The sequence below is a fragment of the Squalius cephalus genome, assembly GCF_949319135.1.
Source record: "Squalius cephalus genome assembly, chromosome: 15".
NCBI lineage: Eukaryota > Metazoa > Chordata > Actinopteri > Cypriniformes > Leuciscidae > Squalius > Squalius cephalus.
Window position 1 is genome coordinate 31416331 of NC_137136.1, and position 15565 is coordinate 31431895.

The following is a 15565-nucleotide window of genomic DNA, read 5'->3' on the forward strand; positions in this document are numbered from 1 at the left end:
AGAGAGAGAGAGAGAGAGAGAGAGAGAGAGAGAGAGAGAGAGAGAGAGAAAAGTCGACCCTGCTGCGCTGTATTGCCCGCACCAGACATGAGAGATCCTCCTGGAGAGCTCGCTCATTTCATTTATAGACACTCACTGAAGAGAACAGCATCAAAACGCTCGGCTCCGAAGCAAAAAGCTGAAGTGCAATCACACCTTCTGCTCATTATATACCCGCGCTGCGTGGCTGAACAGCTGATGCAAATGATTGCATGCCAATGTGCATTGGCTCATTTAGTTTCACTCTAAGTAGATTGGCCTCTCTAGCGAGATTCCTATTCATCGGTCTCGACGTGGCGCCGACTGACTGACTGAAGAGGAACTTGCAACCCTAGTTGTCTACCCAGCTAACAAAAATATGTTCTGTTTTGCTAATGTTCCCATTAAGATATATGTATGTTTCTCTGAACATTTAAAATGTCTGGTTTTTTTTTTATGTTTTGAAAACATTTTATTTGATCATTTCGCAAACATTATGAATGTTATGAACATTGAAGAATGTTCAGAGAACATACAAAAGTAACCAAAAGTAAACATTTAAAAAGCATTAGATGAACGTCCAAGACATTTAAAGAAAAACAATGTTCAATGAATAACGTTAAATAATGTTTTTGTGCTAACATTTTGAGAACACTTTAAAAAAATGTTCTGTTAATGTTACTTGAATGTTTTTTTCATAACTTTGAGAGAACCTTGCCAGAACGTTCCCTGTGAGGTGGGTAAACACATCTAAATATGTGTATCTTCATGTCATTTCTTCATTTAACCTTTCTAATTCACTTCATTTTCTTTTCTTTTTTTGTATTTAGGGAGATAAATGTATCAGTAACCTTACGTAAAGGGATAGTTCACCCCAAAATTAAAATTCTGCCATCATTTACTCACCCTCAAGTTGATCCAAACCTGTATGAGTTTCTTTCTTCTGCTGAACACAAAAGAAGATATTTTGAAGAATGAACCAGAGAGTTGATGAAGTCAAGATGGAAGATGGAAGTCAATGGGGTCCATCAACTGTTTGGTTACTGACATTCTTCAAAATATTTTCTTTTGTGTTCAGCAGAAGAAATAAATTCATACAGGTTTGAAACAACTTGAGGGCGAGTAAATGATGATAGAATTTTCATTTTTAATTGAACTATTCCTTTATATGTATAATTACACTGCTACAAGGACATGTTAAAATAAAGTGTAACAAACGTTTCTTCGAGTGCTGCATTTGCAAAAATGTACAAAGCAGTTTATAGACATTTTATACACAACATTCTATAAAACATTTTATTTGAACAGATTTGTAATCACAAGAAATGTCATAATTAGTGTCACTCCACAACTAGGCCCTAAAAGTAATGCAGTGCTGAACACAAATTCTACAGTATGTAACCTTATTTTACAAGATCAGAAACCATAATGCTACCATTATTTACAGGCTCAGAGATTTACAGTACAATAATAGCAGGTGCATAGCAGAAGAGGATCTCTTTCTAGTGTTCAAGAAATGGATTATATAAACCAGCATTTATAAGATGAACATGAATAATCAAGGAAATGAAATGGATTTTGAGTGTCAAATGGATTTTGCATAGATAATAATCAATTTCACCTGCCAAGAAATAACTCAAATGCTGTAATCCTGAACTCTCAAAACCCATTTTAACTCTCCAAAATTAAGAGAACCGAACTGCATATGCACAAAATTAAAAGACACACATATTTGATATGTAATTTGAATCAAATGCTACATCCATAACACTTGGTACAATGGTATAAGAATTCAACCCATGACAATTCACAAATAGGTTTAAGGCAAATAATGAATACAGCAGACTTTGCCCTGAGCAGGACACAATAGAAAAGCAGGTCATATCAATGTGGATTTGTTTGGCTCAAATAAAAGTCAAAAATAAGCCGGCACTGATAAAGGAGCATTTGCGGTAGGGTTTTATGTCATGTAATCTCATTGAGACCTACACTTTCATATCCTCAAAGGAAGTTATTACAACTGGTGGCATGATAGTACAAAACCAAAACATTTTTAGGGGAGAACAAAACAAATACTCTATAGGTGTATATATACTGGAAATACACTAATATACATTTTACAGACACTGGGACGTGAAATATGTGGTAAACACAATCAAATGCTAAAGGACATTCCTAAACAGACTCAAAGCTCACAATAGAAACAATCAAGTATTTAAAGACCTCATGAAATGACTCAACGAGTGCAGGTTTTTTTGCATTCAAGTCATGTTGGAATGATTGTATTTACACCACCAAGTCATAATTATCAGTAGGAAACTCTGGATTTTCGACCAATTGGATCCGATCGACCAAAACGCATCTTAATACCAGGTGTAAACAGAGCCTAGGTATCATACACTAAATCACTGAGGATCACTACCAGACTTTTACACAGAAACTTTCATGCGTTTCATTGCAAGGAGAGGCGTGACAAATGAAAACAATGTGTGTTCTAAAACCAGCTCAAAACATGTTTGATATGAAGACTGAATCTGAGTCTGTGCCCATCATACACAACGCGATTTTCTGATTTTCAAAAATCTGGATAAAAGTTCTAGTATTAAAGCCTTTAGTTAAAGAATCAAGGCAGTTTTTATTTTTTCAAATATAATAAGAATATTGACTGTACAAATTTAGTTTAAACACATTTTGAGTAGCATTAATGAAGACCGTCCCAGGAGGACTTGCAGCAATAGTTTCTATTAAAACAGGAGCTTCAGGTAGGACATATTGATGGGCTCTTCGCTTTTTAAAAATAAAAAATCCAATAGCCTCATTCACCACCGTGAATTATTATTTACTTGCTGTTGCTTATGGTGTCAGGTGATATTAGCGGGGCATATGAGTATATTTCATGTGGTCTTTAAATTCATGCTCTAGACCCTTAAGTATTCTAGCACTTGAAACCTGAGGATATAATAGCCACAGTTACACAGAACAATAACATCGACCCCCAAAGCAGTGCTTATCATAAAGCCTAAACCATAAGACAACAGACATCTGTTTGTTTTTGGTTTGTATTTTGCATCACTAACTGTGGGGTGTCTTTATGTGAAACTAATAAAAAGGCAGTGGTTTTACTCTTGAGGATGCAGGGTAAGATTAAGCATTTGCCCCAACAGCGAGCAACTACAGAAAATAAAGACCTCAGCGCATGTATGTTGTGTAAAGCACTACACAAGCTATTGCTCTCAGAGACTATGGACATCGTGCTGTTCAAAACCCATGCAAAACATTCTAGCAGTCTCTCATTACACTCAAAGCAGTGTCACAAGCCGCGACAAAGGAGGAGACAACACGTTGGACAGCAGGGAGTTCATTTAGTAAAAACAAAGTCTGTGAAGGTAACAAATCAAGGCATGTTATGATAGGAAACTGATGGTGTAACACACCTCAGAGCACTAGTGCAGCGGAGCTCGTGATGAGCAAACTGTCCTAATGTGTTCACTGATCTGAGGCCTGCTGGGGTGGTTTTCTGTCCATCCTGGGGTTCAGAACAGCAAGGAACGCCTGCCTGTCTGTCTGTGGTTGATCTCATGGTGTGGGACAAGATGTGGTCATGTTGGCGGTCTTTCTGCCTCTTCTACAGAAAACAAATCACAAAATGATTCATAATGTACTAATAAGAGGATAAAAATAAATAGGCAGGTCGCAGAAGTTTACAAGGTGACAATAAAATTTAGACAGTAAAAACAGGATTCACACTGAAAGGAAATCCAATGGAATTTATACTTTGAACGCTATACTTTGTGCAATATTTCCTTGGCAGTAAATACCAAAAACGAATTAACACTGATGTTTGAGTGTTTCTAATGGCTGAGGGAGTGACAGCATATTTCACATCATTCTCTCTTCTGACTGCTGTTATCTATCTCTATATTTCTTCCCTCTTTTGGAAAGTTGTGGTTTATTTTTCCTTTTGCTTCCACTTCCACTTCTGAGAACCTCGGAAATGTAAAAAGGGTCTATTCTTAATGAGCAATGACTAATATTTTCTGAAGGATGATTTCTGAAGGATCATGTGACACTGAAGACTTGAGTAATAATGCTGAAAATTCAGCTTTGATCACAGGAATAAATTACATTTTAAAATACATTCACATAAAACTCTTTTAAATTGTGATAATATTGCACAATATTACTGTTTTTACAAAATTTTTGAACAAATAAATGCAGCCTTGGTGAGCAGAAGAGAATTCTTTCAAAAATATAAAAAAATATTACTGACCACCAGTGTTGGGTGTAATTAATCACGAAGTAATCTGATTACTTTTCCACTGACAAAGTAAAGTAAAGGATTACTCTTAATTTTTCTGTTATTTAATTAGTTACTTCTGATGTAATTTAATTAAATACTGTGTAGAATAAATACCTATTATATAAAAAAAATAGTGGATTTAACTTCAAAATTTTATGTTAAAATGTACGTTTTTAATGCAACCTTCTCCATTTACACACTTTGGTGAGTTCAATAATAATAATAATAATAATAATAAACTTTATTTTATAAAGCGCCTTTAAAAGCAACTTCTCAAAGCGCTGTACACAAATTAAGCAATACAAAGCTCAAGCAATAAAAGTAACATCAACAATCAAATGCTAATTTAAAAAAATAAGTCTTAAGTCTACCTTTAAAAATGTCGTAGCTCTGGGCTTCCCTAAGATCAAGAGGCAGATAATTCCAAAGGACAGGAGCATATGAAGAAAAGGCCCTGTCACCCATAGATCGTAAGCGTGTTTGAGGAACAACCAACAAGTTGGATTGTGAAGAACGCAGTCTCCGAGTTGGGGTATAGGAAGTTAACAATTCAGATAAATAATACGGAGCCAAGCCATGCAATGCTTTATATGTCAGCATCATAATTTTAAAATCTACTCTGAATCGGACTGGGAGCCAGTGTAAGGACTCCAAAACTGGAGTGATGTGATTGCATACCCTGGACCCAGTCAATATCCTGGCGGCCGAGTTTTGTACATATTGTAGTTTGTTGAGTGTGGATTTAGAGACTCCGGCTAGAAGGGCGTTACAGTAATCTATCCTAGAGATGACAAAGGAATTCATCAGCTTTTCAGCTACTGAGAAATTTAGCATAGGACGTAATCTTGCTATATTTCTGAGGTGAAAAAAGGATGATTTAACTGTACTCTGAACAAAAGAATCAAATGAAAGCCTAGTATCAAAAATAATTTGTGTAACTGTATATTGTTTATTTGAAAGAGGTTGAGTTTCATGTCTATCATCATATTGTTCAACTGGTCGAGGTTTATCTGGGGTTTATAAAGTAATTACTAACTAATAAGTAATCCAATACATTTTAGAGAGAGTAATTAGTACAGTAATCTAATTAAACTGTTGAAGATGTAATTATTTACTTACCGAACACTACTGACCACTAATGAATGGTAGGGTATTTTTTCAACTGTTTTGAACTGTATTTTCTTACCAGATTTCTTAAAGCATAATCCAAAACAAGCCTTAATATTTTTAGGCATTTATACTGGAAAACAAATGCATACTGTATGGCAAACACACACTGCGACAGAGCTGAGTTTAAACCCGACTTTAACCTGAATGTGAAGGTGAGTCGATGTCGGCACAGAAATGGTCGCTCCCCAGTGCAGCAATAGAGCTCCTGGGTCGAATACACCTCTCGCCAGAGAAACTTCTGCGTAGCAATGCCTGTGTCAGGACAAAAACAGAGTGACTTCAGAAAAATAAATCCTACCAATGACATTAGGAGCCCTACAATGTTTTAGTATTGTTGCCGAGAATGCGGTCAGTTAGCGGTTGTCTGGTGTACCTTGCGTGTCAGTGGGCTGCTGGGAGCCGAAGCGCTGCTGTATAAACTCAGGCTGGAGTTGGATCTGCTGACAGTCAGGCCTTTAGCACTCCCTCTGCGACCCGACGCCTCGAACGCGTCTGGAGAGAGATACTTCTCCTTGATCTTCAGGTTTGTGCGTCCCTTTACTGTGTGGGAAGAACCGGAGAAATGATGCGTGTCAGTGTTTCTTTCAGAAGCTTATAGTGATGCTAATTTATTTCAGCTTTGAATATTTGGCTATATGTTTATGAATTACTCATTTGTGGTGGTTGATATGGGTTCTTCAAGGACTTTAACTTTAAAATACATAATAAATCCACTACCATTCAGAGGTTTGGTGTCAATAAGAATTAGTTTTTTGAAAGAAATCATTACTTCTGTAGCAAGAATGCATTCTATTTATCAGTAGTGTCAGTAAAGACTTTTACATAATTACAAAAATAAATAAAACCTATTTGAAATAAATGCTGTTTATTGACCTTTCTATTCATTAAAGAATCATGAAAATGTGTCATGGTTTTAATGTTTTCAACATTCATAATAATGAGAAATGTTTTTGAGCATCAAATCATCATATTAGAATGAATCCTGAAGGATCATGTGACACTGAAGACTGGAGTAATGATGCTGAAAATACAGTTTTGATCAAAGGAATAAATTACATTTAAAAATATATTCAACTAGAAAACAGTTATTTTAAATAGTAATAATATTTCACAATATTACTGTTTTACTGTACTTTTGATCAACTAAATATAGCCTCGGTGAGCAGAAGAGACTTCTTTTACCAACCCCAAACGTTTGAATGGTACTGTATGTGCTTTAGTTTGTTTTATAGTAGCAACTTCTCCTTGTTTTTCTTCACTAATATTATTAAAAAAGTAAACACTGAAGAAAGCAGTGACGGAAAAGTCTGTGCCCCTACAAAAGCACGGGAAAAAGTAATTATACAGTACACAATGAATATGATATTAATAGTGAACAATTACTTATTACATCATTTGAAATCTAAGAAAATAGCAAGACTTTCCAGGATGCTTGGGTCTCATTGGCTGATCATCACACAACATTCATGAGTTAGAGGTGCACAGGTTTGTAATTAGCCAAAGCAACCAAACGGGAGATGATATCAGCCAATGCTGTTAAGAATATTGTCTTGCCCATATATTGGTTGTTGTGGAATTACAAATTTAAGAATGTGTTAAGGATCTTACATCCTAACATAACATCACATGAAAAACTAAGGGGAAGTACATTGTGTTAAGCATTTAAGGTAAAAATGATGACATCAGAAGAATTATTCGGTTAAGCAATGCTTTCAGCAAGAGGTTCCTGCTAGTCCTGTTCTCTTTATTGTACGCCAAATGAGTCAGATTACTGAAACTCTCACCCTTTGTCTTTAATGGCTCTTGGAGCCACTGTCCCATTCTTAGAATAGTTTTGCTGATTGGATTAGGATTGGTAACACTCGAGAGCCTGGGGCGGGTTCCTATACCTGGATACTTCATTTGCTTTGATTAAGGTCGTCACCCAGATGCTTTGTGTCCATTTCGAAACACTGCCTCCTAAAATCTATCTGAAACTACAATGTACACTGCCTTAGTTGGACTTGATGACTGCAGCTATACCAACAGCACGTTTTCAATAAAGAATCCTTCTGAAGATATAACCGAATCTCCTGGTCTTCACTTCTGAGTTTCCTACATTGTCCTCTACTGATTTGATCTACGATATGCAGATTTTGAATTAATGCAAGTTATTCACCTCTACAGGGGTCATTCTTCACCAGAAACTCATCTAATGCCGTCCATCCACCACCAACTCGAACCATCAGACTGCTTCGGAGAATACGAACCATCCGCAACTGCTGAGAGTCTCCAAACTAGTGAAAATCACAGATTTGAATGAAAATCACATGTCAAGCATGTAGCTGTGAATATGTAGTTGTGCTGCCCCATTTACACCTGGTCTCTGTGTAAACAGTGACCATAAAATTTGATGTAGTAAGTGATGTATGTAGTCATGAAATCAGAGATCCGTCCCTCAAGTGGCCACAGAAGACACTTTTGAGACACGTTACCATCAGGTGTAATTGGATCATCCAAGAATATGCGCCCTATTTTAACAATCTCAGTGCATGGTCTAAAGCGCACGGTGCAAGTGCACTTAGGGTGTGTCCGAATCCACTTTTGCTAGTTTAACGACGGGAAAAATGGTCGGCGCTCCCGGCGCATGGTCTAAAAGGGTTGTCCCTGTTCTCTTAATGAGTAATGGGTGTGTTTTGGGCGTAACGTGCAATAAACCAATCAGAGTCTCATCTCCCATTCCCTTTAAAAGCCAGTTGTGCTTGCGCCATGGCGGATTCGCTATTTACATGACAGAGTTTGCAAGCGGAAAAACTGAACAATTCTCCAAAGAGGAAACAAATCTGCTCGTGCGTGAGGTTAAAGTGCAAGCAGACCATCTACATGACAAAGTGTACACGCGTGGGCGCTATGGGCGAACAAAAGGGCGCCAATGTATTTGCTATTTAAACAACTTGACGCAGGACATGAAAATGATAACTGCACTGGGCTGAAACTAGCAAAAAACTAGAATAGATTTCCACTCACCCTATAGCGGTTTGCGCTAATTTGCTCCACTTGAAATCTCTTTGGACAGTTGCACTGAGAGACCTGACGACTCACCTGCAAAATTGTGTTTTTTGTTAGTCAAATTACACTTAGAAAAACTCAATGTAGATTATAAGAATGCTCTGGGAAAAAAAATAATATTTTCATACATTAAATCAAGATACATTTACATGAGATATTAAGTCTTGTTTGATAATTAAAATGTAAACTGAGTTTACGCTTAAAACAAGAAAAAATGTCTGTCAGTGTTGTAAGAAAAATAAACTTAAAGGGATAGTTCACCCAAAAATTACCCTCATGTCGTTCCAAACCGGTAAAACTTTTGTCCATATTCGAAACACCCTCCACTGTCAGTCAAAGCAACTACCACTGTGACGCTTCATAAAGTTCATTAATAGATAGTAAAACTAATCCATATGAATTGAGCCGTTTAGTCAAAATTTTCTGAAGAGACTCGATCGCTTTATATGATGAACAGACTGAATTTATTCTTTTTTTCCCCACATATAACCATTCATCAATGCACACATCAGATCTGGTAAACGGAAGCTCGAGCATGTTCGCTTGATGTGCGAGAACCAATGAGGTTCATCCTTATTTGCTACGCAGCACCAGGTTCACTCTCGTGCGTTACACAGCACGCTTGAGCTTCCGCTAAATGTTTGTTCTTGCACGTCAAGCAGGTTCGGTTGAGCTTCTGTTTATGTTCTCTGATCAATTTATGTGAATAAAAGCCTAAATTAAACCTGATCATCATATAAAGCGATCGAGTCTCTTCTAAAGCGCTCAATTCATATGGATTAGTTTTACGATGTCTTTATGAACTTTTTGAAGCGTCAAAGTGGTAGTTGTGTAGCTGTCAATGGAGGGACAGAAATCTCTCAGATTTAATTTAAAAGATCTTCATTTGTGTTTCAAAGATGAATGAAAGTCTTATATTATTATTTTTTACCTTTTTGGGTGAACTAAACTTTTAATTCAATTGGGAAAAAAATGAATCCCACTGACAGATATTTTCTTCTTTTTTAAAGCATAAACTCACTTAATTTTTATTTTTTTTATTTTTTTTGAAAACAAGACTTATATCTTAAGCAATTTTTCTTCTCAAGTAAATGCATCTTGATTTAAGAAATCTTAGATATCAAAAACAAAAATTCTAAGTAAAATAAAATTTTGCAGTGTGTTTATGAAAGATGAAACAGAACTACACATACCTCCTCGTTGATTTGGTCTACATCTATTGCTTTTCTGTAAGGGTCTCGGCTTGGGTGGAGGGCACTCACAAATTCATAGTAGTCAATGAATCCATCACCGTTTACATCAAATATGTTAGCAACAGCCGTCATTTCCAGGGAGTTGGTGGGAAATTCTGTCCATATGCAAAGGCAAATATTGTGAAGTTACATGCATATCAAACACCTCGATGCAAAAAATTAGCAACCAAGAGTGTTAAAACTGCGCTTACTAGAGGCCAGAACATTGTCGATTAACTCCTTGTGAGTTATTCGGCCATCCTGATCTCGATCAATGCTACGAAAAACATCCAAAATCCGGGATTTGAGGTGACTTATCCACTGCATGTATCTTTTCCGCCAGATGTTGAAGTCAAAATTAGCAAACTCCTCCAACTGCATGTGCCAAAGAGAAGGTTCTTAGACCAACCGTATAGATTCAAACACAAACATGTTCTTTTATCAAAGCTACAGCACAGTCATGATCACCTCTTTTAGCCTCTGTAGATGTTCCTCTAGTCTGCTCTGCCTGCCGTGTGCCAGGAGCCAGAGCTTCTGCCAATGACTCACCAGCTGACACATCAAGGGGGTTTGAGGGTCCAGTTTATCCAGTGGTAGAGGCACTGATAGCGGAGGCTTTACCATGCCTCTTCTCTCTATTCATGCAATGCAATCCACAGAGATTACAGTTGAATGCATACACACAATAATCACAGTAATGAATCACACTGATTCTCTACTCACTTGATGGTGCCTTGCGACTGGGGGAAACCTGCTGCTTGGGAACCAGCTTGTGTTTACAGGATTTCGTGGCATTTTCAACTTCTGGTATCTTCCCTTTTATCTCATCCATAAAATCCTGCAAATGCATCATTTTCTGAATTTAAACCTTATTTAAATGTTTGATCATCTTGTTTTGATGTGAACTTTTCGATTTTTAGAACTTTTTAAATTGTTGCTCTATGTACGTCAGTTTTATTTTAATATCATTGAGATACTATTGTAGTTTTTATTAATAGTTTGAATTAGTTTTTATTTCCCCAATTTTTATTAAAAATGTTCCTTACATTTTTAGTATTCTTGTTGTGAGTTTTTTTGGTCATTTTTATTATTATTATTTATTATTAAGTTATTTTAGTACATCAAGTTAATATAATAAACGAAATTAGTTTTTTATTATTATTTTATTATATTATTTTAATTCAGGTAACAACAAATGTGTTATTTATTGTTTTAGTTTTACTTAACTTTAACACATTTTTAAGACTAAAAGCAAGTAATTGTTTTTGATTTTTCTAAGACAAGACAAAACAGGATTTAAAAAAAAATAAAAGCTTAGATCAAAAGTTAACATCATATAATACCGGTAATATATAATTCATTCATTTTTGACAAAGAAATATAAGCACAGTTATCTAAAATTATAAAAACAACCATAAATCTAATCATTAAAGGTGAATTAAAGCTCAAAGAAGGTAAAATATGGAAAGAGGACCTGACTTTGATTTTGCCTAATTTTATAAAGGTTATTAAAGTATATGCACAGGTTTGAAATTTTATAAAAAAAAGTCTATTAAAGTGAACTTTTTCCTTCTGTCAGTAATGATTGTAGTAAAGACATACAGTAGTGTCCAAAAGGGATGTCTGGACTAGGAAAATGGACCTTTATCCTTTATTCAAATATTACAAAAAATTGTTTTTAAAAAATGGTAGTGTCACACCGCATGGATTTGTTTGTGTTTTCCCGCTCCTTATCAGTTGGCATGGTTATTCATTTGATTTCATCATTATGTTCAGACGTGTGTGTCTCGTTATCGCCCCTATTTAACTTCCGTTCAGTTTGTGAGTGTTTGTCGGGTCTTGTCAATGTGTACATTGTGTTAAGTTGGTTGTTCTGTTCCTGATCTTGTTCCTGTTCCCGAGATTCTGTTTTGTGAAGATTTTAGTTTATTTCTAAATAAAGACTGCTGCACTTAGATCCTGTTTTATCTCTTCTGCAACCAATGCTGACAGAAGAACTGAACTAAACATGGATCAAGCAGCAGTGAAGATTCTCCTCCTCTCCCAGGGGGATCTGTCCCTGGAGGTCCACACACAGAGGTATTTGGATCTGGTTCCTTTTGTCCATTATGATGACACCAGCCTCTGTGTGTTTTTCCGGGCAGTTTTCCCCAAAGACGGGAGCTTCCAGGACTATGTGGAGTTGGTGCTTGTCCACAATGGATCCCCGATTACCATCGTGGAGAGTGAGGAGAAAACCAGCATGCCAGCCACAGCCCCCTTTCCAATGAGGAAAATTCCCAAGTCTATTCCAGTGAGAGAAATTCCTGAGTCTGTTCCTGTGAGAGCAATTCCTGAGTCTGTTCCAGTGAGAGAAATTGCTGAGTCTGTTCCGGTGAGAGAAATTTATCAGTCCAGAGCCCGTTCTAGCCCTAGAGTCTGCTCCTGAGAATACAGCGCTGACCATTATGGCCATGGCCATTTTTTGTGTGTGGGCTGCGCACACGTGGGCTCCAGCCCCTGACCGCAGTCCAGTGACGTCACCAGCCCCACTCCAAACCCAGTGCACAGCCAGAACACATCGGTCGGAAGAAAGCAGTTTAAGCCCCCCGATGACGTCGAGCCCTTGTCTCCCGCGAGCTGCGAGCCCACTGGTTGCCTGATATGTACGAGTCTGACCAGATGCGCATATCGGCTGTACCTCACTTGTTTTCATTCACCTCTTCAAGTGAAGTAATGTAGAGAAGACATGTTTTGTCAGTTCATGGTTGGGTGTCAGATTTGGATTACATGGTTTTAATTCCCTAAGTGTTCTAAGAATCTTTATTAAAGTCAGTTTGTTTTGCTATTTTGTCTTCGAGTGCTTTAATACAGCCACCAACTTTTACAGTTGTAGTCAATGTATGCTTTTTTGTGAGCTTTTTGTTTTTCTATGCAGTTTTTTTTGCCAAATATTTTTTTTAAATTAAATAAATAAAAAAATTATTTAAAATGAACCAAGTTCAGTGTTTTGTTCTTCCCTCATATTTAAATTAAAAAAAATTCTAATATATTTTTTAATATTTTCCACACATTTCGATGGTTCCATCAGACTTGTAGTAAAAATAAAACAATATCCCTCTGAGCATCACTTTTGGCCACTACTGCATGTACAATATGTATCTGCTTTTCTAAAAGGGTTAGTTCACCCAAAAAAGAAAATGCTATCATCATTTACTCACCCTCATGGTCTTCCAAACTGTATGACCTTATTTCTTCAGTGGAATATAAAAGAAAGTTATTTCTCAACAGAAGAAAGTAGTCATACATGTTTGTACTGACTTGAGGGTGAGTTAATGTGGACAGCATTATAATTTTGGGTGTTTAATATGAATAGTTTATTATTGGGTATTAGTACCGCATGCTGAGTGATGAGCTCTGCGGTGATCTCTAAGTCTTCAGGCAATGGCTCCTGCTCCTTTAGAGTGAGAGACTCTTCAGTGGAAGAGATCCAGTCCAGTAACTGCTGTACCTCCTCTCTCTCTGCCTCTAGAGCAGACAGTGTGGTCTGGATCCTCTCGGCCTGCTGCTTCGCCCACATCTGGACCTGATGCATGAAATCACACATGTACATATAACACACATATACTTCTACACTGAGAACAGTAAAAAATAAACAACACAACAGTGATCGCCAAAAGTTCTTCATGCACATTAAAAATTCTAAGCCTGCACTCTCAGAAAAGTCCAATATATTTCTTATAATCTCACTGTCTATAGTTTTATAGTACCACCAGTAAGTAGGAAACTGACTTGATTATATAATTTACATCATATCATTCCACTTACAGGGTGACAAAGACTCTGATTGGCGGAGCTCGTTTCAGGGTTATAATTAGTGTAATTCTTTAGCAGGAGTTCAACAATTATGTGATTTTTCAAAACCTAATTTGAAATCACTTTTACAGAACCATATTTCATCACTTAGCAGCGATCTCAGAGCTCATGGTAGGTCTGCCTTGAAAGTTTACACTGCATGTTATTGGTAAAAGTCCATTGATCTATAGAATTAGATTTTCTGTTGCACTCTAATTGTCAACAGATTGCAACTGTTAATATCCAGTAGGCCTGCTCATCCTCTAACTTGACTCACCTCCTCATAGCGAGTCTTTGTGATACTGATCCATGACTTGATGGTGATGACAGAGTCAGGATGACAGGAGGACAGAATCTCTTCACCCAGTTTGCGAATGTTCTCTAGCTCCATCTGCTGATCGTTCAAGGAACTCATTGACTCCTGCAGATCACAGACACAATCATGCAACTCATGATAACATTGGCAGCGTATATAGTGTAAATAGTTGTTAGATGCTATTTATACTTGGTGCAAAGAGTGGCAGATACTATTTGCACCTTAGTGTATTGTAGTATATTATGAAAAAGTATGCAGTAATAAAAATGTATTCAGTGTATACGGTTATATTTATTAAAATCATAAATGCATGCTGCCTTATTAGGTCATCTTTACCCAATAAACATTTTATTCCCACTATTAAATACCCGTATTTTTATTGAAAATAAACACCTGTCTAAGCTGATGTGAAATGAAAAGGGAGAAGAATGAGTTCGGAAAAAGGCGGATTCAAACTCAGGTTGGTCGCATCAAAAGCCAACACCACCCACCTTACTCTCCATGCCACTGCTCCTGTTATCAGCAGGATTTCTTTTATTTCTTGTCATTTTTTGTAATTTCGTCTGGCTTAACCAGACAATGGTGGATGGAGTTAGTTTAAAGAGCCTCTGCCAACAAGGCAGGCTATAACCACACTGTATACATTTCTGGAGTAATAAGTGGGTCCATGTCCACCATACCCGATGACATGTACGAAATGCCAGAAGAGCCTCCTCTTCCTCAGGCAGCACTCCGTACTTCAGAACCCTCTCAACATCTGAAAGATGATCCAGGAACGAATGAACCATCACATCAAACTCTTCCGCCTGAGAGGTACAAAGTGTGCAAAATGTTGGGATTATCAATATGCCTGATTGTACGCTACTGTTCAAAAGTTTAAAGAAATGGATGCATTAAACTGATCAAAAGTGACAGTAGACAATTATAGCCTAATGTTACAAAAAATTTCTATTTCAAATAAATGCTGTTCTTTTGAACTTTCCATTCATCAAAGAATCCTGAAAAATAAAATGTCACCGTTTCCACAAAAATCTGAAGCAGCACAACGGTTTTCTACATTGATAATTATAATAAATGTTTCTTGAGCAGCAAATATCATCATATTAGAATGATTTCTGAAGGATCATGTGACACTGAAGACTGGAGTAATGATGCTGAAAATTCAGCTCTGATCTCAGGAATAAATTACATTTTAAAATATATTCAAATAGAAAACAGTTATTTTAAATTGTAATAATATTTCACAATATTACAGTTTGTACTGTATTTTTGATCAAATACATCTTGGTGACAATTAAGAGATATTTAAAAAAAAAAACTGTAAATGATAATGTAACATTCATCGCATTCAAGGGAAAAAAGACTATACTTTTTTATTAATGTTATAAAATCTTAGTAATTTTTTGCATGTTTTTGTCTATTTTATTAGTTTCTTTTAAAATTGCCTATTTAGTTTTTATCCATTTTTATGGTAACTTTATTTCGATGGTCCACTTTAGACATAATAATTATAAGTTACTTTGCAAATCCATGTCAACTAACTCTCATTAGAGTATTAGTAGACTGTCTATTAATATCTGCTAACACTTTATATTAATGCTCCCAACAGACTATACAACTGTCTATAAGTAACTTTGCAACAATGTC

The 15565-nt window shown here is 36.4% G+C and overlaps 1 protein-coding gene across 1 annotated transcript in view; it reads right to left on the minus strand.

The window, feature by feature from the left end:
* Positions 1-1292: 1292 nt before the first annotated feature.
* Positions 1293-15565, minus strand: part of macf1b (microtubule actin crosslinking factor 1b) — a 55260-nt gene continuing 40987 nt past the window's right edge. The window contains exons 30-41 of the mRNA XM_079894186.1: positions 14599-14724; positions 13880-14023; positions 13145-13333; positions 10492-10606; positions 10237-10403; positions 9981-10143; positions 9730-9884; positions 8495-8569; positions 7647-7764; positions 5862-6028; positions 5629-5740; positions 1293-3643 (exon numbers count right to left, since the gene is read on the minus strand). Coding sequence (XP_079750312.1) covers positions 3618-3643; positions 5629-5740; positions 5862-6028; positions 7647-7764; positions 8495-8569; positions 9730-9884; positions 9981-10143; positions 10237-10403; positions 10492-10606; positions 13145-13333; positions 13880-14023; positions 14599-14724 — 1557 coding nt within the window. The 3' untranslated portion in view covers positions 1293-3617. The remainder of the gene's footprint in view (positions 3644-5628; positions 5741-5861; positions 6029-7646; positions 7765-8494; positions 8570-9729; positions 9885-9980; positions 10144-10236; positions 10404-10491; positions 10607-13144; positions 13334-13879; positions 14024-14598; positions 14725-15565) is intronic.